Source organism: Eucyclogobius newberryi, unplaced genomic scaffold (assembly GCF_026437365.1).
Source record: "Eucyclogobius newberryi isolate DKJ021-1_F unplaced genomic scaffold, fEucNew1.0.hap1 SCAF_19, whole genome shotgun sequence".
Taxonomy (NCBI): domain Eukaryota; kingdom Metazoa; phylum Chordata; class Actinopteri; order Gobiiformes; family Gobiidae; genus Eucyclogobius; species Eucyclogobius newberryi.
The window spans coordinates 25,028,796-25,051,930 of NW_027315823.1; the positions used below are offsets into that span (position 1 = coordinate 25,028,796).

General features: G+C 39.1%; 2 protein-coding genes across 2 annotated transcripts; one reads left to right on the plus strand and one right to left on the minus strand.

The window, feature by feature from the left end:
• The first annotated feature begins 1,355 nt into the window (after positions 1-1,355).
• On the plus strand, positions 1,356-3,259 carry LOC140365848 (green-sensitive opsin-like). Its single transcript, XM_072452419.1, has 5 exons — positions 1,356-1,808; positions 1,893-2,061; positions 2,143-2,308; positions 2,430-2,669; positions 2,757-3,259. Exons 1-5 carry the CDS (start codon positions 1,424-1,426, stop codon positions 2,853-2,855), a joined length of 1,059 nt encoding a protein of 352 aa, XP_072308520.1. The 5' UTR covers positions 1,356-1,423; the 3' UTR covers positions 2,856-3,259.
• A 1,501-nt stretch (positions 3,260-4,760) lies between these two features.
• Positions 4,761-12,862, minus strand: synprb (synaptoporin b). Its single transcript, XM_072452420.1, has 5 exons — positions 12,761-12,862; positions 11,780-11,907; positions 10,168-10,366; positions 6,929-7,120; positions 4,761-5,268 (listed from the first exon to the last, which is right to left on the minus strand). The coding sequence occupies exons 1-5, from the start codon at positions 12,782-12,784 to the stop codon at positions 4,891-4,893; spliced, it is 921 nt and encodes a 306-aa protein (XP_072308521.1). The 5' UTR covers positions 12,785-12,862; the 3' UTR covers positions 4,761-4,890.
• Between the last annotated feature and the right edge of the window lie 10,273 nt (positions 12,863-23,135).

A 23,135-nucleotide genomic window follows, 5' to 3' on the forward strand; every position in this document is an offset into this window, starting at 1 on the left:
TTTGGAAGTGGGCGAGCGCTTCGCGCTCCATTTCGTGCGCACTACGTGCGCACTTTCAAAGCCGTGCTTTGCACGGCCTTACGAGATTAATAGGCCTCTCGCCAGCTTGTGGCGCTCGGGCCTAATAATGATATTTTTAGCAAAAACAATATAGCCGTTTCCACTATAACAACAAATTATACATCGTTTGAAAGCTCTAAGCCTTCCCCATGCCGCCATGGGGTGGAATCATCATTACGAGCGCTTACGCGCTCGTCACTCCCCATCCCGTCGGGGTGCCCCACCCACTCCCCATAGACTTCCATTGATTTGAGCAGATACAAGCATGGCCCATGCCTGCGGCATGGACTCTCGCGTACAGGACGATGCCAGGAAGGTTTTTGGAAGAATGTTCTGTTCTGTACTGTTGTCAACAATGATTGAATGGGCTGCACCCATTCACTCATTGTTGACTATTTCTGTCATAGCAGGAGTAAGTATGCATGATCCATGCCTTCGGCATGGGCTAGTTCACTGTACTTGCCAGGGGCGACGGGGTACCCGTCGACGGGGTACCCGTCGCCCCTGGAACGCTGCAACGCTGCCTTCGGCAGAAAAAGAGCAAAAGATCCCTTTGCAAAAAAGCAAAGGGATTGTGCAGCTGATGTGGCCCAAAGACAGTATTTTACAGGACAGTTGCAATGGTTGAAAGAACGTGGAGGATAACTGTTGGAGTTGGGACTTGAGCGTACAACATTGAGGCATGTGATGACGCTCTACCAATGAGCCACACAACTGCACAATGGACCTTACTATTAACATTTTACTGATTCATTTGAAGGCAAGAGTATTTCCTCATGTTGATGACAATGTGTCACTGTAGAGGTTTGATTTGTCACTACTCCAAAAATAGGTGTTGCCTTTTATTCACAGCACTGAATATACAGAGGTTTTCTGAATAAAGCAACAATTCATATTTATTGTTTTTTCTAAAATAGAACACTCCTGGACGAATGAGGGATTACACCAACATTAGAGATTACACAACATATTTATTCTGTAATTATTTTAATAAATGGAACAACATCAACAAAAACAACAAACAAACAAGATAATACAAGTTGCAGATATGCATTATGTGCTTATTTATTTTTATATATATTTTTATGGATATTTTGCATTTCCTCTCTTAAAACCCTATTCATAATCTGACATTATTTTAGAATCAAGACATTCTCTGTGACCTACAACTCTGTGACCGGCCTCTTTCTAAAGTGAATAATTAGTCCTATGTGAGCTTCCAATCTCCCTTTAGCCAATCCACTAATCTAATTGTGCCAATCTGCGGGTTAAAACCGACAGTATATAACAGACACCTCAGGCAGAGTTTAGACACCTCTAGCTTCAGTCGGCTGCAGACTATAGCCAATTTAGACAACCAAAGATGGTCTGGGAGGGAGGTATCGTGCCAAATGGCACAGAGGGAAAGAACTTCTACATTCCCTTTTCCAACAAGACAGGGCTTGTTAGGAGTCCTTTTGAAGCCCCACAGTATTATATGGTTGATCCCATAGTCTTCAAAATGCTGGCATTGTACATGTTCTTCCTCATCTGCACTGGGACTCCCATCAATGGCTTGACTCTGCTGGTTACCTTCCAGAACAAGAAGCTGCGACAGCCCCTGAACTTCATCTTGGTAAACTTGGCTGTGGCTGGTCTCATCATGTGCGCTTTTGGCTTCACCATCACAATCACCTCTGCAATGAGTGGCTACTTCATCTTGGGTGCCACTTTTTGCGCTATCGAAGGCTTCATGGCAACACTGGGAGGTGAGGACATGGCAAAAAATTAAGTAGAGACGGTAATGAGTTAATGTTTCATAGATTAACTTGCCTTGTTCTTTCTCTGTACAGGTGAAGTGGCCCTCTGGTCCCTGGTCGTGTTGGCTATCGAGAGGTACATTGTCGTGTGCAAACCCATGGGAAGCTTCAAGTTCAGTGGAGCCCACGCTGGTGCTGGAGTCGCCTTCACCTGGATCATGGCTCTGGCTTGTGCTGCTCCTCCTCTCTTTGGATGGTCCAGGTAAATAATTTATCTTGCTCGAGAAATACTTAAACAGGAAGAAAGGGTCAAAAATTATATTTTGCTTTTGCTTTTGCACAGATACCTTCCCGAGGGCATGCAGTGCTCATGTGGACCTGACTACTACACTCTGGCCCCAGGCTTCAACAATGAATCCTACGTCATCTACATGTTTGTGGTCCACTTCTTCATCCCCGTATTCCTCATCTTCTTCACCTATGGCAGCCTAGTGCTCACTGTCAAAGCTGTAAGTGTGCAATTTTATAGTATAAATTATATTTTTTTGTATTTTTTCATGTAACACTTAATGTATCAAAAGGTCAATATAACTTAAGATTAATGAAAGCCTTAATGTTTGTGAACCTTAGGCAGCTGCACAGCAGCAGGACTCAGCCTCCACTCAGAAAGCTGAGAAGGAGGTGACCCGCATGTGTTTCCTGATGGTCATTGGCTTCCTAGTGGCCTGGACGCCATATGCCACCTTTGCAGGGTGGATCTTCTTGAACAAGGGAGCTGCATTCAGTGCTACGACTGCTGCTATCCCTGCCTTCTTTGCTAAGAGCTCTGCCCTGTACAACCCCGTTATCTATGTGCTCATGAACAAACAGGTATGTAATTCTCATTTACAACAGCTATCCCTTTTCTTGTTTAAAGCTTTCATAAATTAAAATGTCTTTCTATTTTGCACCTTTCAGTTCCGTAACTGCATGCTCAGTGCAGTTGGAATGGGAGGCATGGTTGATGATGAGACCTCAGTGTCTGCCAGCAAGACAGAAGTGTCTTCAGTCTCTTAAATATTCTAACATCAAACCTCTGGACAATTTTACCAATGGCTTCCAGACTGTCAAACATCCCAGAAGAAAGTCTATTGGAAATGGAAATGGGATTTGGAGTGTGGATGACACACGGGACTCTTCATCTGTTAATTGTGTAAATATAAATATGGGTCTGTGTACATGTGCAGTGTAAATGAGCCAAAAGTATGTGTGAATGAGCCACAACTCAAATGTGCAGCTTTGGTGATGACACAGAACCTGCAGACTCTAAAGTCACATTGTGGATGTGTGATCACCAGAGCTGTGTGCATTGTGTGTTGCGCATGTGTCCTGCTGGGCTTCCAGTGTTATTTTTATGTGCATTCAATGAAAAAAAGCTGAAAAAAATATTATAGATAAATCCTGCATGCATTGAAAAGAAACACAGTTGTATGTCTATTCATTTTTCTGCTTCATTGTTTCCAACAATTCACACTAATATAGTCACCATTTAGGTTTATGTTGTCTATGGTACAAATATTACAAAATATCTATAACCTAAATGTTCTTCTTTTATATATTTGCATCATCATGAGGTCTTATAACAATCAACAAAGTTAATTATAACAAAGTTAATTGTTATAAGGTTTTTAAACATATTATGTGTTTTACCTCTCTATGAAAGAGAAGGTTAGGCTACATTACTGTCTTAATTTAATTGAAACAAGATAGTAGCATCTATTCTATCACTGTGAACACGGGCGCGCAAAGAAGCGTAACCTCTGCGGTGGATGGATATGGTGGTGGTTTCATCCACAGGACACAAGCAGGTGTCTTTTGCCCTCTAGTGGATTCTATACAGAACTGCCCTGTGCCTTGGTCTCATCATAGTGAATGTGATGTTACAGCCTGTTTCTGGACATGTAACACAGCTACGTTTTACATATAAATATATGTTGAAGCCTCAAGTAATAATTATATATAGCCTAAGTGCAGTCCTCTTCTGGAGCTGATAGGCCACCCATGCAATGATGTAACCCTTTATTTCCTGCTGATAACCTGACCTAATTGTCATGCTGTGGGCTCATCCACTGTAATTTGCTTCAAAGCATTGGCATGGACACCTGCATGTGCTTAGACTCTCTGTCAGGAAAGAGAAACCAGCGTAGCCCCTTTTTGTTCTAATTGCTCTTCACATTAGAGACCGCAAGCGAAAAGAGCATTTTGTAACAAACATACATTTGCTGTGTTCAAATCTGACATATTTGAGAATATCTGACGTGATAAGATATAGATATTGGTTATATTCTTGCTGTAATCTATTGTTTTTAAAGCAATAACAGAGAAGCAGTAACAGAAAAGTGCAACTTTACATTCATTTTATCCAAAAGTGATATTAATTTTTCTTAGATAATTTAAAAGCTTTTTTATTTACATCTCAAAGCACAGAACAAATATTAGCATGTTTTACAATTTGGAATTAAACATTTTGAAACATGACCAGCACTTGCACAAAAACAACACCCTCATGAGTCTTTTATACTCTCTGATGTGGCTGGGCTGTAATAGGAATATCCAAGAAAAGAACCAAGCAACAAGTTCAATGCATGGCTTACGCATTAACATGACACAAGTGATTAGTGTGTGACCTGGAGTTGTGTTAACTGGCTTAGACAGGATCAAGGATTATCATTTGGCCACTCACATGTAAAATATCAGAGATGACCCTTTTAATAGTCCCATATAGAGATTATATGTTCCATTATGCTGTAATTAATCCTCATGATAATTTCTTTATAAGACCTCCTTGTTTTCCCCCTCAGCTTCCAACATTCAAAGTACATTTATTTGACCCTTTCTTTGATCGTCAACTTCTTTCACAGTAGCAAACTAAAAATCAGTGTCTTGTAGCCTACTTTGCAAGCTTTGAAAACATCACTTCCTTCAAATTTCAAGGAGCCTTGAAATAAATAATGGGAAAACATTGTATATATTGTACTCATACTTTGCCCTAATACCATCACCAGAAACCGAGTTCAACACTGTATCCACAAAACATCGCATGTTGTCTAAGTCAAATCTCATTGACAAAAATGACTGGCGCCTTTGTCCTGACCGCACCGTCTCTCTCGTGGGCGGCTGGTTTGCTCATATGTGTCGGCGGCAGACCTAAGGGGCTCTGGTGCAGGCTGTACTGCCTCTGCAGCTCTCGGGCCTGGGTGGAGGGCTCCAGTCGGGCCTGGTTGAAACTGTCTTGTCTAAAAGGCTGTGGCCCGAAGTCGTCCGGCTGCTCAAAGCTGCTCTCGCTGTACAGCCTCTGCCGCATCTCACTGGCTCGTTTCCCAGATGCACTTCTGGTCGGGTATCTCTGACCGCTCTTGTACCAGCCTGTCTCTTTGAACACAAACCAAATGTTTCCAGCCCACAGGACGAGGTTCACAAAACCAAAGACCTGCACACACAAGGGGGTAGGGGTTAAAATAAGGAACACAACACCCACTTTGAGTCTAGAACAGCAAAATAACTCTTGTAAATAATTGTTTAAACCATAATAGTGATTATTGATGTGAATTAACAGCTGTGACATTTAAATTTCAAGTAAATCAAAGCGTAAAGTCTTTATGTGACTGTTTATTTACTTAATAAAGCTTGTCACATGCTTCAAGTACGGTAATATACTGGAAATTGACAATGAAAGAAAATTAAAGATGTCCTTTGAGTGTTGCTTCAGTCCACTGTATATTCAGTGTTGGATTGTGGCTGGGCTAACAATAGCTTTACTCAATCTAATGACCAAATGTTAATTAAACTGTACAACGTTATCCCTAATATTTCTTCATCCACGCAGTCTCAGAAGCTCAAAAGCAGCTCTCTTATTCACCTAAGGTCACAAAACTAATTTAATGCAGTGAGTGGTGATTTGCACATTAATTTTGCTGTCACCCTTTAAAACTACATTGGTAGGTATAAGAAGTTCTACTGTACTTTAAAAGTTAAAGGTTTCTGGTGGAGGACCTGTACCTGCTTCTCTCCAAGGAAAAAGTTCCACAGTATGCATTAAACATACACTATATCTCCACAGTAACAAGCAGTTTTAGATCAGATCTGTGGAGAGGCGACCCCACTCACAGTAAGAATACAGGTTTTACAGGTGAAATTGTGCAATTAAAACACCTTTTACAAAATAAAGGCTTGATGGATAATGCCATACTGTGGACTCTTCCAGGCAAATAAATAAAATCTCCATATTGTCATAAAAATCTATTGGCCTTAAAATCTCCATTAGTAACTGCTAGAGAATGGCAGAAGATAGATGGGACAGACCAAAACTGCAACCCAAACTTTCCCCACATTCACAATAGTTGCCACAAAGCCTCAGTCAAGCTTCCAAACTCTTGGTATGGCTTTTTCTCAGCAAAGTCTATGTGGAAAATGAATAGGGATTTTTATCTCTGGCATAAGAGAGGTGGGAATGGTGAACTCCATGATGCAAAATAAACTATCCATGGATTTCAGAGTGATGGCACCTTTGCCATAGACCCCTTAAAATATTATGCCATGATAAGAGTGTACAGAACGGAGGCAACTGGAGACAAAATGAAGTAGACTATGAAATATTTTCATATAATATCAACTGACGTCAAACCTAAATGGTAATGTTTTAAGTCTTTATAACAAATGCTATGCTAGCTATTTTTAATTTCCAGGTTAGAAATGTTACAAAAGACGGATAAAAATACTTCAAAGCTAAAAGTGTACTGTATTCGAGCTTCACAAAAAGGATAATTTGTGGTTAAGTATGTCATATATCTGTAGATAAGATAAACTAAATATTTGGGGGTCAACATTTCTGAGTATTTGTCCAGTAAAACTTAAAACACACATTCACGATTTTACCATTTACCTCGATTCAAACCAGTGGTTTTAATTCGACCAAAACATCTTGATTTGTCATATTTTGTAATATTCTCTGGTTAATCCCAGTTTCTCCATTGCAATCACACTATATTCCACTTAATCTCTGTTTACAAGGGTCTAGAATTAAACAATTAAAAACAAACGTTATCCTTTAAATGGTCCTCAAAAAAAACTGTATGCGAGTTCATATTTACCACAGAGGTGTTGAGGCGGGCCCAGCGTGGCTCCTGTGTGACAGTGCATTTGTTTTCTGGAGATCTACAAGCCGAGATCAGCAATAACACCTGGGTCGGATTTGTGGCATTTTCAACGTTTGACAGAGATTTAGCCCAACAGCATGAGCTCAGCAACCACAGGGACGAGAAGACCACGCTCACCACAAAATCCTGCAAAGGTTAACAATAACAAAGCAAATCTAATATGAAATAAAAAGGCTTTGATGTTCCCCTTGGGAGAGACAAGGTACAAGGATAAGAACACTTGGATGCTTTCGAAATAATATTGCTGGATTGTGACAGTTCAGTCAAGTCTTTTTGAGAGAATGTATTGGTAAAAGAATGGCTGAGGTTATCACAAGCTAATCATGATTTGAGTTGACGGAATGAGGGTGTCAAGATTATTTTGTTACTTGATAATCATGATTATTCAGGTCACAATATACTCATAAGAGCTAAAAGTATGAGAAGAATCGTATGCAGCGTCAACAAATAATTTCAGTTCAAGATATAACCAAATAAACCGGTGTACAATACTTTTTTAATCTGGCTGTTTATTTGCCATATTGTTTCGTTTGCAATGTTACATTTTCTAAAGCTACTGAGGAATGGTGATCCATTGGATTAGAAGGATTTCACTGCTGTTTGGTCAAAGTGCCAAAAATGATGAATTATCGTAATTGTAATGTTTCTTCTTACAATAATTGCAACATTTAAATGTGATATTATGACATTTCTAGTCGCAATTAAAAAAATCAAAAATACTTCAGCTACTAGTGATTCTCCTGTCTTCATTGGCTTTTGTATACAAGATACCAACCCTGTAGTTTAGACAAATGTTCTTAAATGCATGGGATTAATGAATTAGTAATTAGTTTAGTTTCAGTTCCTATTACAGTGTGCACTCAAATGGTAATGCTTTTGTGGGCGTTTCAATCTGCACCATGAGTTTGATTTTTTTATTTATTTTTCAACAAAAAAACATTTTAAAACACGCCTTTTTCCCTGCTCCCAGATAGTATTAATTCAAGATATTCAGTGACTGTGTCCATGGCCAGAGTTTTGAGGCCCTAATATATAACTTTGAGGCCCTAATAAATACCTTCCCTCCCTAAAAGCAAGTGGGATGATGATGTCATATATATGTATGTCATATATATGTGTGTGTGTATCCATTTATGTTGTCCATGACAGGAGTTTTGAGGCCCCAATACATTCTGAAATTGAGTGTGATGGTGATGTCAAAAACAGTGGGCAGAGCCTTGTTCATTTCTGTCCAATATTGTTGTGCAACAGGACACTCAGAGAACACATGATAACTGAAGCCATTGCTGGAGTGTCTGCATCTCTCCCTCTCCCCCCATCTCCCTCTCCCCCTCTCCCCCTCTCTCTCAGTCCCTCCCCCTCTCCCTCTCCCCCCCCTCTCTCTCTCTCTCTCTCTCTCTCTCTCGCTCGACTGGCTCCGTCCCAAAATTCTAAAGAATAAAGTCTACCTCTCTCCCCCTCTCCCTTCCTCCCTCTCCCTCCCTCTCCACAATACAAGAACATATAGTGTCTGCGCGTGATCACATTACGCAGACACTATGTTCTTGTATTGTGAGTGATGTCACAATTTTTTTATTATTATCATTATATTTTCCATTCCTCCCTCTCTCCCTCTCCCCCCCCCCCCCCCCCCCCTCTCTCTCTCTCTCTCTCTCTCGCTCGACTGGCTCCGTCACAAAATTCTAAAGAATAAAGTCTAAAGAATTCCGCAGACACTCATAATGCCCAAATTCCTTTAAATGGGGAAAAAGTACTAATACTTTTGAAAATTCTGCAAAAAGTACAAGTTTTTCAAATGTCAAACGTAATAGCACACGTACTACTGTGAAAGCGATCGTAATGAGGTATAACTTTTTGAAATCGGTTAAAGCGTTAAGGAGTTGAAACTGGCTAAATGGAGTACTAATACTTTTGCAAATTCTGTAAAAAGTACAAGTTTTTCATTCTTCCAGAATTCCTTCCGGACTTGGAACTTTGTGGTCCTCCATTGTGAAGTGTATACATTTTCCCACACCTCATCCATCAAAACAAAATTACTCTCTTTTCTCATTTAGTTTTAATATATTTAGTAGATTGGCTGTCAAATTAATTAATGCATTTATATACTTAAGATATTATTCCCCTCAAAAGTTCTGATTGATATGCCTTAATAAAGATTTCAGTCAGTTGCTTTGTTTTATGTCTTGATTATAAAAACGTATTTGTAAATACCTATAAAAGTCCTCTTTCTCCAGGCAACAGGACATCATGTCAAAGCTTTTCTTTTACAATCTGGTAAAAATCCAAATCTAAAATCTCATGTTGGTCCTGTTTGGCTGTTTGGTCATAAGCCAACCAGCTTTACATGTTTTGATTAGCTTATTACATGTTGTAAGCACAGGGCTCTTCAACTTCCTCCAAATGACTCGTCTGCCAGCTAAGCCTGTACAGAGACCTCCAGCACAGCATTACACACAGTAATACACATTACATTAAATTGCGCCTTGTACCCCGGATCACACTAGTATAGCAATGCTCTGATTTGGGCTGAAAAAATGTGAGTTTTAAGACAAGGTAAACTCCAATCGTCTTTTTCTTTTGATAATTGTAGTGTTTTTAACCGAATATGAGGTATTTTACCACAAATCTTGAGATTGATTCTACTCATCAGGCGGTTGGATATGGAAATTGGGAGAATTTTTGGGAGAAATCTGGGCAAAACATAAATTTTCTAGTTTCAATCCTTTGACTTAGACTTAAGTATGGGACAAGAGTACATTTTTCAAGAACTTTTTATAGTAGTAAAAAGAGGAGTATAATTTTTCTCTAAAATTGTTGATGGATGACTACACCTAAATATCTAAGAGATTTTGTCTTTTTAAAGGTCAAATACGGTTGCCAGAATTTGTTTTTTTTTTGTACATTTGATTTGTATCCAGACATTAGACCAATGTTTTAAAGAAAAGGCATCAGGTTTTGCCATTTCTGGTTGGACTATATTATACTATAATAGAACATAAATAGAACAACCCATCAATTGTAACACCATGAATTGTTTTTGATTGTCTAATATATTGGTTACAAGTACAAACATGAAATGAATATAGATTGTGATAAATCACAAATATAATCCTTAGAATTACATTTACAACTTTTCAAAGGAAACAGTCAAAATAAACAGAGAATAAACTGACCACAAGGGGACCGCGGTTGTTCCTCAGGTATGAGTTCTGGTAGAAGAAGTACACAACCGTTGCCAGGAGCGAGTAGAGAAATGCAAAAACGCCCACCATTACAAAGAACTGGGCCGAGAGAGACATATCGCCGTCCAGGAAGTAGATCTCATGTCTCCTGGTCTCACACAGCGGGGCACGGAAATGCACCTGCTGCAATCTGGAGGGGAAGCAATAGTATCAGATGGATGATACATCTGAGGCAAAATCTAGTACAATTGTAAAATAGATTACATCTTGATAATTATTGTTATGTAGTATGACTTGCACATGTTCAGGCTCTAGAGTAGCTGTAGCATGGTTTAAATAACACCAGTTATTGAACGATTATTCGCCGATTATTGACATCATAAACAAACAACTTTGAAATCCATAATTATGTTTAATGTTTACTCTAAATCATATCATAACCATCGCAGTCCCTCTCAATAGTGCGATAGCCAGCTTTGAAATAAATGTTTCTGAATTAGGCTAAGTGCATATTTACATATTTACCAGTAGTGATCCAATAGGGTGTTTCACATCTCTCTCAGTTTCTTTTTCATATTGATTCGGCTAATGCATCTCTATTGAAATTTTTCTTATAACAAGATGGTGGATTTAGATGATTATTAGTTTTTAAATTCAATGTCAATCTCTATAGACTGTAGTTTAACAGAAAATGTGTATTATTAACATGTAATTTCAACAAAAACTTTCAATGAATTATCAGATATTTATCAATGTAAAAAGCATTTTTCTTATGTACAGTATAATGTTTTTGTTTTCAACTTAAATGTAATAGTAATAGTTATTTCAATTTGTATTTTAGGCACAAAGATAAATGGTTAAGTACATGAAAATGCTGGAATCTTTAATCGACTCGAAAAAGCCTGAGTATCTTTTGTTCCACCACAAAACTCAAAGACCACTATAATGTATGCTCGTCTTTAGATTGAACAAAGTGTTGTCACGTCAAAGGAGCTGGTAATTGCACCCTTGTTTTGTTCTGACACTGACACTGGTGGTTTAAACACAGGGGGCGACCGCACTGCTGCACCCCACACTCACACGTTTAACCGCTTACTTAAACGGCTGTCCACTTCTCCACTGAACCACGTTAAACCTGTTCACCTCAAACTGGTCGTACAGTAAGTCTATTCCATCTCTACTCTTGGAAATGCAGATAGGACGCAGATAATTAACACTGTGGGCCACACGATCACACATCAGAGCCACCAGCACCTTTGAAGATTGCCCAATTTAAAATCAGGAAGCTGTGCCGCCGAACAGGAGGTCACCCCAATTTCAAATCCCCAAGTAGAAAATGTCTCGTTGCATCGTTAGGCCAAGGAAACTATTAGCAATTGAGATATTCTTGTTATTAATCTGCATTTTTTGGGGGGACAGATGTGTTTTTTCCCCAGCTTTTTCCTTTGATGTTTCTTTTCTTTGAATTTAATGTGTCTCTAATGCTTAATTGTATTCATGATATTCTGCTTAATTTTAGCCGACAGGGGAAAACGTTCTTGTTATGTTTCTGTGTTGAAAAGTATGAACTACAAACAAAACGTTAGGCAAACAGCCGTGTTACCTGAATGGATAGCTGAAGTCAATATTGATGGTGTTGTTCTGGCTCTGCCTTTGCTCAGCACAGTCCACTTTAACCTGGAGATGACCATAGTAGCCTCCACATGTTGCAAATGCGCACACAGCAAAAATCTACACAACACAAGAACAGTATCACGGGCGCACACTAGGGTTTTGGAAATGAGAGCAATATGTGGTATGGTTGTACTGTAATAACAAAATCATTTCAGTGTTAAAACATACTGTGTGGCACAATCATTTCGGTTACACTGAAACAGAAATGGCAAGGCAAGGCAAGTTTATTTGAAGAGCACATTTCATACACAAGGCCATTCAAAGTGCTTCACACAGCAGGAAAAATGCATTCAAATCACAACGAAATAACAGAAACAGAAATACAATAAAGTTAACCAAATAAAAAATAAAAATAAAAAACACCTAACCCAAATGCAAAAACTAAACTAACTTGTCAAATTGTGTCTAAACATAGACTAAACATATAGATAGAAGAGAAATAAATAAACGTCTAATAATAAATAACTTGGCAATATACAGTTCTGGCATTATATGGTTGCTGTTTTGTATGTTTTTTTTTGCTTGTACAATAACTGTATAGCTTACTAATGCAGTCTCGAGGGCTCATCGTTGTAAATAGAAAATGTGAATAATTTAAATGTGGCAAAATATCAGTGATGCAAACTGTGCACTGAGGGTGTCCCAGCAGTCACTCACACACAGAGACTCTTAGATTAAATGGTTCTACATCTCTGCACGTGCAAAACTATATTTAAGCTTGTAAGATACAAGAAGATAAGAAACAACAAAACACAAACAAACACAAATAACTATGTAATCGGCCAATCATAACCAAACCCAAGACAGCAGCGTGATGCCACAAAAGGTTAATCCATTTTGAGTGATGTAAACAGCCATGAACCCTCTTTTTAAAAATAACACACAAAACAAAAGGAAATAATGAACTTACCGGTGCAAAAATAACCATACACATTTAAAGTCTTGATTTGGGGTACAACTCCTCAGTTTTGGGGTTTCTGTAGGATGGTCATTAGTTGTGAAAGCGCGGATGGAGAAAAGAGGAGCAGCTCTGGTACCAGCACATGAAGGAGGGGGCTTTTACCACCACCACCACCACCACACGAGGACGAGGAGGAGGCTGGAGTGTTTTCTAAATCCATTAGATCGTAGCAAAGGACATCAAAATAACAATATTCTTTATTATTCTCGCTGTCATGAATATGAATAATCATATGTTCATGCATTGAAACCAGGCTAATAACTATATTTATATTTGTCATCGGCTCAGCCTATGTGTGTACTTATATTTGCCTTTTTGAATATCTAGTAGCAATAATACGATTTTTTTTTTAAAAAACAGCCTTAAAAATGTTTAAAACACAACAATAACACGTTTTCTATGAGAGTAAAAAAATTCTGATAACGGTGTCTGGTCTCTAGTGCCCTCTTTTGGTCATTTGTCTCCACTACATGCTTTTTAACAGGTGGAAGACGTTTTTTAGGTTCCTGTAATATGACGATATAAATAATGCCGTTTTGTACCCAATATATTTCTCTACTAGTAAAGTAACAATGCTGAAATGGCTTTGCTCTGATTTTTCTATTGTGTTATTGTTAAGTTCTGCACTGTGGTGCTTTATGGGGTACTGATGTGGGGTTACTTTTCTATCGTACAAACATTGGGGCCATCTTTTACAGTAAATAGTCAATTTGAGAGGTACTTGTGGAGAAAATGTTAACAATAGGCTAGAGAGCATGAACAGGCATTGCACAGTAATCAAAAGGAATAATTAATCAATTCATGGGACATTTTCTCAGTTGAATTCTCACAATGTATATGAACAATAGCAATGATACATATGACAGGGTCTCATGTTGTTCTCATAGATAGAACCTGAGGTAAATAGTTATCACAATTTTACTTCACTCAAGGTCCACTAACGTATCTGATGGGGTGGGGTCTGCCACATGATTGTCTATATAGAGATGTTACATATATATCTTGCATTTATTCAATTGCAAATATTTATATTGCTCAGAAATACCCTGAAAAATTTCTTCCCTGCTTGTCTCCATTGATAGTTTAATGCCATATTGTGGAACTTCACAGAGAGAAGAAGAACCCTCCATCATAAAGTTGAAGAAAAGTTACATAGTGCACATTTTTATTCTGACATACACAACAGATCATTTCTACTCCAGATGGAACTCACAAATGACTCTGAACAGAGTGTTTCTTGAATGAAACAACAATGTTTTTATAATCGCCTGAAACTCCCCAGGCAGCCCTTCGACTGTAGTGACAAATTAACCAATCATCATTTGTTTTCGGCAAGAACAGATTAGAAAACCGACAGAGGAGGCACAGCCATATGTCAAGATACTCCAATAACTCTCTGCGCTGGTTCAAGTGAGGTGAACCACTGGTATAATTTATCCTATGAGGTGAACTGTGAATTGCGTTTGTTGTGTTTGCAATGTAATTACAGTCAAGGTTACTCCAAAGTACTATAACTCAACTAGACTTACTACTTATACTGCTGCTCTGTAATAAAATGTACCAAAAGCTACCACTGTTGCATGTAGAAAGCTATTGGTGACTATAAATAATCCTACTTTTGAATAATAAATCACTGCTAAACCACCAGAGGGCAGTACGCATCTATGCTGCTTGTGTAAAATAACTGGAGCTGCAGTCGTGAAGCCCTATTTGCATTTGATTCCAAGTCCATTTGTCAAACATCTCTTTTGTCAAGGTGCAGAATTGGATAAAACATCCGATCCACTGCAGATAATGGTGAGATTAAACCTATTTGAGTCCTGATAGAGAGTCCAAAGCAGGTCTGGACTGACCGCTATGAGGTTTTCACCATGGTTAAGACTCCAGACTCTCGCTGCATTATTGATGAGGCCTATTCTAGCATCATCTTCAACCTCAACACAAGAAAAACAAGAAAACAGTTTACAGTTTGGTTCCCTTATAACACAATTACATTTTATAAACACATGATTGTTTTTATATATTTGCATCAATTGACTTAAGACCCACGGCTTGAATCTAAACCTTGAAGGTGGGACAAAACAGAATGTAAACTAAAATTCTACTTGATCCCTTTTAAAATCAGCTCTAAAATGGTTTGCGGTCCTCTGGCTTATATAACCTGCAGAGTTTGTAAGATTAGTGCCTTGTGTACTTTTTCTTATGTACCTTTACCCTTACATAAGACTATGTCTCTCGGCTGGCCTGGGAACACCTCGGGATCCCTTCGGAGGAGTTGGTAGAAGTGTCTGGGGAGAGGGAAGTCTGGGAGTCCCTGCTTAGACTGCTGCCCCCAGATAAGCAGAAGAAAAAAAGACGGATGGACCTTTACTCTTTATCTTTAATTGAATTGAATTGTCAAAATAAGCCCAACCAAACCAAATATATTGTAGTTTTGAGTTCAGGAGTTAATGTTCTCTCTACTGGGAATGTGTTACTCATTATCTTTCTCTTAAAACCTATATGAAATCACTATGTGAATTGAAGGCATGTTGTGTATGATTCTGATTTAAAATTCTTTAGACATGACCCATCAGTGTTCAGATAAAAGGTAATCATGTTCAAATCAAATATAGTTTTCACTGAAAACAAGTAAAATCCTTATTTATGCTTAAAACATTGGGCATGATGGATTGTTGTTATAATTTGGAGTTTCGGTTCTCAAGCTCAGCTCTCAGCTCAGAGTCTTTCATTTGCGTTTCTATGCTGAAATCCAGTTGGTGTAAACCCAAAGGCCTCTCTCTGATCTGAATGGTCACTAAACCCCAACTCTGCCAATCATGAAGTGCTAGTGCAGCCTCTGATGCTCAGTGGAGAAATTCTGGAGGTTCTGAGCTCTCACATGAGCCATGCCCTGCCCATGAATTGAGAAGGGGAAAATCTTGTATGTTCACAGGTTCAGTTGTGATTGTAGCTCCTTTTTTAAATCAGTTGGAGCAGAGAATACCTTGACCTTGTTATGTAAAAGAATCTTTGCTTTTTGCTCCTCTTACTCAAAACAAGCTGCTTACATGTATCCAATTTTCCCCCTCCTTCGAACACAAGCCATTCCACAGTATTTGGTTTGGTGACGGCCCAGCTTCTCAGGGAGCCTGCTGTAGTAGCTGCTTTGCTGACCCTATTCTATCAATCTCACATTAAAACGCTTGCAGCCTTTAAATATTTCAAAGAGCTTCCTGGTCTAACCCCAGAGAAGCTGTGAGCTGCGTGTGTTTGCCCTGCCTAGAATCCTCTTTGTAATGAACACAGCGTCTGAACTCTCTACTGGTGACTAACAGCAAACCAAATTAATGATTAATAATAGAGAAAATATACATCAATATCATTCAAGAAGTAAATATTCATGATTAATGGTGAACAAATGCATCATCACTGCCCATGGCAATCATTAATCAACTTGCATGTTTTATTTTGTGAATTTAGTCTTGCTGGGATTTCTTCAACCGCTGTGTTTTAGCGTCTGATTAAGCAGAAGGCAGTAGGCAATCAATAGATAGTGGCGAAACAAACTAGAGAACATTAAAAATAGATCCCCCTCAAAAGTTTTGAATTATTAGTGTACTCTAAGAAAGACTTGGTTTGTCCTCTGTTGTTGCGCAGGCTAAAACACCGGCTCCTCTTCAGTCATGTTGGCACTCCTTAGTGGCCAGAAGCAGAGGTGACTATAGTTGACTATACATATGACTATATAAAGTTGGGTAAAAAAAGCTGTTTAGTTTTGCTGCATTTTTTCATGGAATGAACTACAAACTAAAATTGGACTTAACAGTCTCACTAAATGTACAAGTGACAATATTTTTGTGAGATTTGTACTTTACTGGGTGATGTGTACTGTATATAGTGTTGCTTGGGGGCTTCTCCATTGTTTGCTAAAGGACTCTCTTTGAAAAGAGATTTTCAAAACATAAATTAATCAATGAATCAATTATACTAATACTCACTCTATACCCAGCATCCTGAGAATACCTTATCAAAAAAAGCAACCAACAGCTACCCAGCTGAGTACAAGAAACCATGGAAAACACTCTTGTTAGAGCACCCTTTAAGTGTGGCCGAGAAACAAAAACCCCAAACACATCCATAAAGTTTCATATCTTAACTATTATCAAACGCCTACTTCTTTACCCATCCTACTACTACTGCCAAAGCATATCTTATCTCAAGTCTATACCATTCCCAAAAATAGAACTGAACAACACAACAATATAATTAATACACACAAAAAAGTACATATGTTGAGTTTTGATACGTGTATGGCGTCATCATCTAAATGGTTTAAAACATTTATATATTTTAAATCTATTTGAAACTCCACCAAAAATAGCTTCAACAAAATAAATGGGAAAAGTAAAGCCTGTCTAGTCACTGACCACAAATGACGTGTTGGAGCCTGGACTTTAAAACAGAGCATTTAAATTCACCGCAGACTTCCAGGCTGAGTCCACCCCTGCTCAGTGCTGTCCAGATGTAATTCACTGACATTTAAGAAACGTATAAAGAGCATGTCCTGATGATCAGTAAACAGACACAGATCATGCTCCCGGTGCCCATCTTTACAAACACACCTTCTCCCACAGCTACACCAGGCTCTGGAATGATGCCCGCCTCTTTTTGAAGTCAAGCAGCTCTGATGCACATTTAAAAAAGTCTACACTCTGTGAACTATTTGAGTGTGTGTGTAATGTAGTGTCCGTGGTTTTATACTCTTGATTTTGTTTCTGTTCCTTGCAGAAACCTGTTGAAAACCAGTTTTTGCAGAGTCAGGTCTGATTAAATGTATTATGATATTACCCTGTATGAAATTTTTTTATCAAAATGGGAAAGCTCTCAATTTGAGCTTGTTTTATTGTTTTTACTTCACCTCTGCTATAGATCCACATGCATTGAATGTTCCCTCTATACCCTCTTTAAGAATATACACCAGATAAATTAAACATTATTTGTTCAGTGCATATAGACTGGCAAAGTAGATTGGAAAAAGCAGAAGGAGCAAGGGAGAGAAAGAGAAAGAGAGAGAGAGGAAGTCATGAATATATTATCATGCAGTAGTTTTGATGGTTTGAATGTGCAGAGCAGTAAGTCTGGTGCATCACTGTACTTTACATATACAGCCTGTGTCACTCCCTGGAGACACACAACATTCGCATACACACGCAACCTGACCAAACAAGCACATTTGCTGGTGATGCTTGGTAATAATGTCAGATCTGTGTTTGCCTTTGACATCCCCTGTAAAGAAGACACTGATGTTAAGTGTGATTAATGATGAATAATCCAGCGAGAGGTCAAGCTGAGTTCAAAGATTACATTTTTGCTTTGCTTGCTTGATCTCATTTTGTATAATGTTTTCATCCAGGCTGTGGCATTATAGGTAGTTACATTGGCCAAATAATTCTTGATTGATTTGTCCTGTAATTTGTTCCCAATATTTCACTGGTGGTGCACTGATTACACTGCTGAGACATGACTCTTTATTGTAATGTTTGCGGGTGAAATGCACTGACCTTATTTATCCTATGGTTTAATGAGGAGGTACTTGGTTTTTGTCTAACTATCTTTTATTCACACAGGCATCATCAACTAAATAAAGGCTTGTAGATTTTGATTTAGCTACTAATTCATTCAGTCCCACATTTGGGCAGTTGAATTCTACAGTTATTGTTGTTACTGTAATGTTTGTGTGGTCATTTTTAAGATCTAAAATACAGTGCAGGGATAAAAATAGCCTTGAAAGGTTGCAAGGCATGTTGTTTTTTTATATGAACATACCATATTGGACGAACCAGATGCAATGTTTAAAGTATTGTAGCAGAATATCCTAATTTTCAACCTGTCCCTATGGACACCCCCCATAAACACCTGTCCCCCTAATTTTACCTAACACATGCATGTCTTTGGACAGTGGGAGGAAGCCAGAGAAAACCCACGGTAACACTGGGAGATCATGTGAAGTTGGTCTGGTCCGGGAATTGAACCCATGATCTCCTTCTTGGGAGGCAAGAACTCTGAACGTCTTTTGCCACCGTTCACCCGTGTGTGGTGTGAGTGAAGTTGTAGGAGAATGTTGAAGAATGATTTTACTACTTTACTATGCTGATGTGTGATTCTCTTATGACATTCTACTGGTTAAAGTTAGTTTGAAAAGACAAACAAAACACAGGACACTGTAAAAACAAACCAAGGATGTAGTGAGAATGTTTACTCAGAGCAAACACATTACATTTTGCTCTTAATCTTTGTTGTTCATTATGAGGAAGGGGGTTGTGATGTAGGACCCAGGAACATGAAGATTTAATGTGTACACACTGTTGTGAAGGCAATGGCAGAGCGCGTCAGTCAATTATTCATGTATAAAAGGTTTGGAGAGGCCTGCCGCTGAGGTTAGTGCTGGTTTTTAAAAGCTACATCAATCGGTTTGAGCTTGGCGAAAGTATTGGCTATGAATGTTATAGATTTAGTTGTGGAAAACAACTTATGTAAATAAACATGAATAAAAGTGGTTTTCAACTTGAGTGATAGCATAGGCAGTAGATTAGAACCAGGAAGGGCCAGAGCTGGCTCTGCCCCCTAAGAAAACTGGTCTTATGGAGTAAGAGGGCCACTCCTGAGGAATTTCTGCGAGCATGGTGGCATCAGCCCTCCTGTAAGGTGTAATCTGCTGGAGCAATAGCATCATAGAGAGAGAGAGAAGAAGAAGCCGGACAAGTCCAGCTCTGCCCCGGGCTGTTGTCCTGGCTAAACTCACATCTATGGACCATCAGTCCATAGATGTCCTATCTACTCTGCTCTGGAAAGCAGCTTCAGTGACAGACTGAACAATGAAAACTGTTAGCCTTAAATGTGTCAACCACTCTTCAAGTGCAATACTCCAATAATTATAATCCTTACTGCTCCTTTCCCCTTTGTGGTAGAAATAAAGGTTCTCTTGTCTTAAATGGGATTTGGCTTGGTTGTGCTTGTGGCAAAGCTGACATCAGGCTTTCAACAAATTGGTTCAGTCCTCAATTAATAGGTCTACAATCTAATAAAACCTAAATAAGTGATGTAATTTATTTGGGAATGATGGGTTTAAAGCTGAGATTGATAATGTACCAAGACTTGTGGTTGGTTTAAACCCAGACATGGTTCTAGATTTAAAGATAAACTATGTACGTTTTTATGTGGAAGGTCCGAAACCAACTATTCTCCACAAAGTTGTTGTTGTTTTGCCTGGATTGTTCCACAAAATAAAACGTTGCAATCTCAATGGAAACAAGCTGTGTAATTAAATACATTTAAGTTGTATACCATACTGTGAAACATTCTTGGCAACACAATACCATAACCAAGGGACCAGCAGGTTGCATGATTTTGACTTTTGACGGTAATTTTTCAATTATCCAACATTTCAGGGCCCTTAAAGGTGCCATAACATGCTTTTTTCATGTTTCATAGTCTATCCTAAGTGTATAATTGATAATAATAATAAGGGTTGTGCAACACCCTTAACATAATAGTTAAGAAATATCACCCAGACCTTGGACCCCCTCACCAACCCGGAAATGCAAACGGCTTGGTTTGATATTCACCCCCACCCTTGCGAAGAGCGATCTGGCTCCCCCGCCCAACCCGTGACGTAGTCTCAGAGCACGTGTGTGCCCCGCCCACCCGTGACGTAGTCCCACAGCTGTCTGCTCCGCGGTGCGCCGCTCCGCGCGAGTGAGTGAGAAACGATAGAACTTCAGATCAACACTACTTTGAGACTAAATAAATCTGGTGTTTATTCTACAGCGTGCGCAGAACAGATATATCTATATCTATATCTATATCCATCTATATATCTATATATATATCTATATATATATATATATATACATATATATATATATATATATATACATATATATATATATATATATATATATACATATATATATATATATATATATATAAAAGTCTTATGTCCATCGCGCTCTTATTTCCTGGTTTTTCGGTATCGGATAGAACTTCTCTCCGTTTATTTTCCCGGTTGCTGCCACATAAACCTTCAGAGTGGGATATCATTAATGACGTTTTGGGCCTCTTTGAGCCGTGTTTCGTCGTAAATCGAAGCAGAAAAACTCCGGGGCCTGTATGGTAAGAAAACGGGAGCCTGAGCAGCGCGGAGCCGGAAGGAAGGGGGCGGGAGGCGGCAGGCGGGAGGGGGGTGTAGAGGGGGGAGGGGGAGGGGGGATGATGACGCGTGCCTGTGGTTATGACGCGGTCTTGTAGCCACCGCCCGTCAGTTTGGAGATTCGCGGAAAGGAGATAGTCTGTAATATAGCTAAAAACTGCGGGAATCAATCAAAAAAACACTCTGGGTACATATATGAAGCACAAATAGCATGTAAGAAGGTCAAAAGCTCTGAAAAGTCGATTTTGCATGTTATGGGACCTTTAAAGCTCATAAGAGGTCATGAATGTAACAATACGACTGATGTGAAGAGCAGGGTCACCTCAAGCTGTCAGACTGTGTAGAGTCAGAGGTAAAGTGTGCCAGTGCTGAGCTCACACATAGAAAGAGAGAGACACAGAGAGAGAGAGAGAGAGAGAGAGAGAGAGAGAGAGAGAGAGAGCAAGAGAGAGAGAAAGAGAACGAGAGAGAGCAAGAGAGAGATAGTGAGAGAAAAAAAGAGAGGAAGAGAGAGAGAGAATGAGAGAGCGAGAGAGCAAGAGAGAGAGAAAGAGCGAGAAAGTGAGAGAGAGAAAGAATGAGAGAGAGAGAGAGAAAGAGAGAGAATGTGAGAGCAAGAGAGCAAGAGAGAAAGAGAGAGAAAGAGAAAGAGAGAGAAAGAATGAGAGAGAAAGATAGAGAATGAGAGAGAATGAGAGAGCAAAAGCAATAAAGAGATTGAGAGAAAGAGAGAGAGAGGAAGAGAGAGAGAGGAAGAGAGAGAGAGGAAGAGAGGGATAGAGGGAGAGAAAGAGAGAGAATGAGAGAGCGAGAGCAAGAGAGATAGAGAGAGAGAACGAGAGAGAGAGTGTGCACTTTGTGGCCAATTTATCCATTCACGTTTTGCGATACTTGAACCTCAACCTAAACATTGTTAAAAACATTTCAAAATATTATCTAAATATTAGTTTCCAGAAAAAGGTCAACTGCGAAACAGCAAACGCTCTCACAGAAGGACTCAAGCTCAAAGAACCCGTTCTTTATCCAGGGGTGAAGGACATCAATACATCTATTAACAAATCAATTTCATGATTATTTATAAGAATACAGTTAAAAGGTGTTTTCTGTCAGCTAGTTTTGCAATTTATATAAACTCTTACATTATTTATGGAATATAATGTAAACAATAAAAATAGATGGTAAAGTGTTAATAATATTGGTAAATTTGAATCACAGTTGCAATGAATATTAATATTTAACAACATAAATGAATACGCAAGTGGGCAATACAAGCCATTGTCTTTCTTGATGTATGCTTTCAAGAGGAAAAAATAGTTGTCTGTCAGAAAGCTCAGTACATTTACATCATCTCCAGGTTCAGGGTCAAAGGCCAAAATGTAAAATGTTGTCAGTCTAACAGGTCTTTGCTGTCATGCCGCTGCTGCCTGTGAATCATCAAATCCAACGTCATTTGGTGAAGACATTTACACAATAGTTATTCCTCAGCTAAGTTCTAAATCCTAAACTTGAAAGATGTTGCTTCTGGCCCTCGATTTTCATTAAATACAAATTCTCAAAGGACAATGTTATGTCACTCCCTCATAGTATTGCACCATTTGGATTGCATGGATTATTTTTTGGCCAAGGATTTAGAGTCACATGAGCACTTTAAACAAAGACGGACAAATCCCCACAACAAAATGAAGTTGTCTAGATCCAACTGATTCCATACATTTCTGTTTGGAGAGTATTAAGTCCCTTGACAAGAGAGAGCAGCAGCAACATTAAATATGTGTAGCAACAGAAGCTCACAGGCGGGTAAGTGTTTAATGGTCCTCCACATTGAGACACGGCATATGAGTTGAAGTGATCAATGAGACATTTGAACTGATCCACGTCCATATCCTGTGCTGCCCCCAGGAAAGCTTCCAGTCTGAATGAGAGTCCCGTGGCAGCCATCTTAGGTGTAGCTCTGCAGACCGTAGTGAGGAGCTCCAAACAGGACGCATCCTTCACTCTCAGCTCTGTACTCCTGCTCTCATTTCAGCACCACGGCCAGCTCCACGCGTGCGTCCCAGCTTCACGCACTCTCTCGCTCTCTCTCCGCCTCGCGCGCGCTTTCAGCAGGCTGGGAGAGGCCATCTCCCGCTTCCA

What these genes read in the sequence shown, in the direction of transcription:
- synprb (XM_072452420.1), bottom strand. Translation starts at nt 12,784, where the DNA reads ATGTGTATGGTTATTTTTGCACCG. An exon ending in GACTTCAGCTATCCATTCAG is followed by an intron (nt 10,367 to 11,779) that starts GTAACACGGCTG and finishes CTTCCCCTCCAG; the next exon opens with ATTGCAGCAGGTGCATTTCC. An exon ending in ACAACCGCGGTCCCCTTGTG is followed by an intron (nt 7,121 to 10,167) that starts GTCAGTTTATTC and finishes TAACCTTTGCAG; the next exon opens with GATTTTGTGGTGAGCGTGGT.
- LOC140365848 (XM_072452419.1), top strand. Translation starts at nt 1,424, where the DNA reads ATGGTCTGGGAGGGAGGTATCGTGCCAAATGGCACAGAGGGAAAGAAC. An exon ending in TAGTGCTCACTGTCAAAGCT is followed by an intron (nt 2,309 to 2,429) that starts GTAAGTGTGCAA and finishes TGTGAACCTTAG; the next exon opens with GCAGCTGCACAGCAGCAGGA. An exon ending in ATGTGCTCATGAACAAACAG is followed by an intron (nt 2,670 to 2,756) that starts GTATGTAATTCT and finishes TGCACCTTTCAG; the next exon opens with TTCCGTAACTGCATGCTCAG.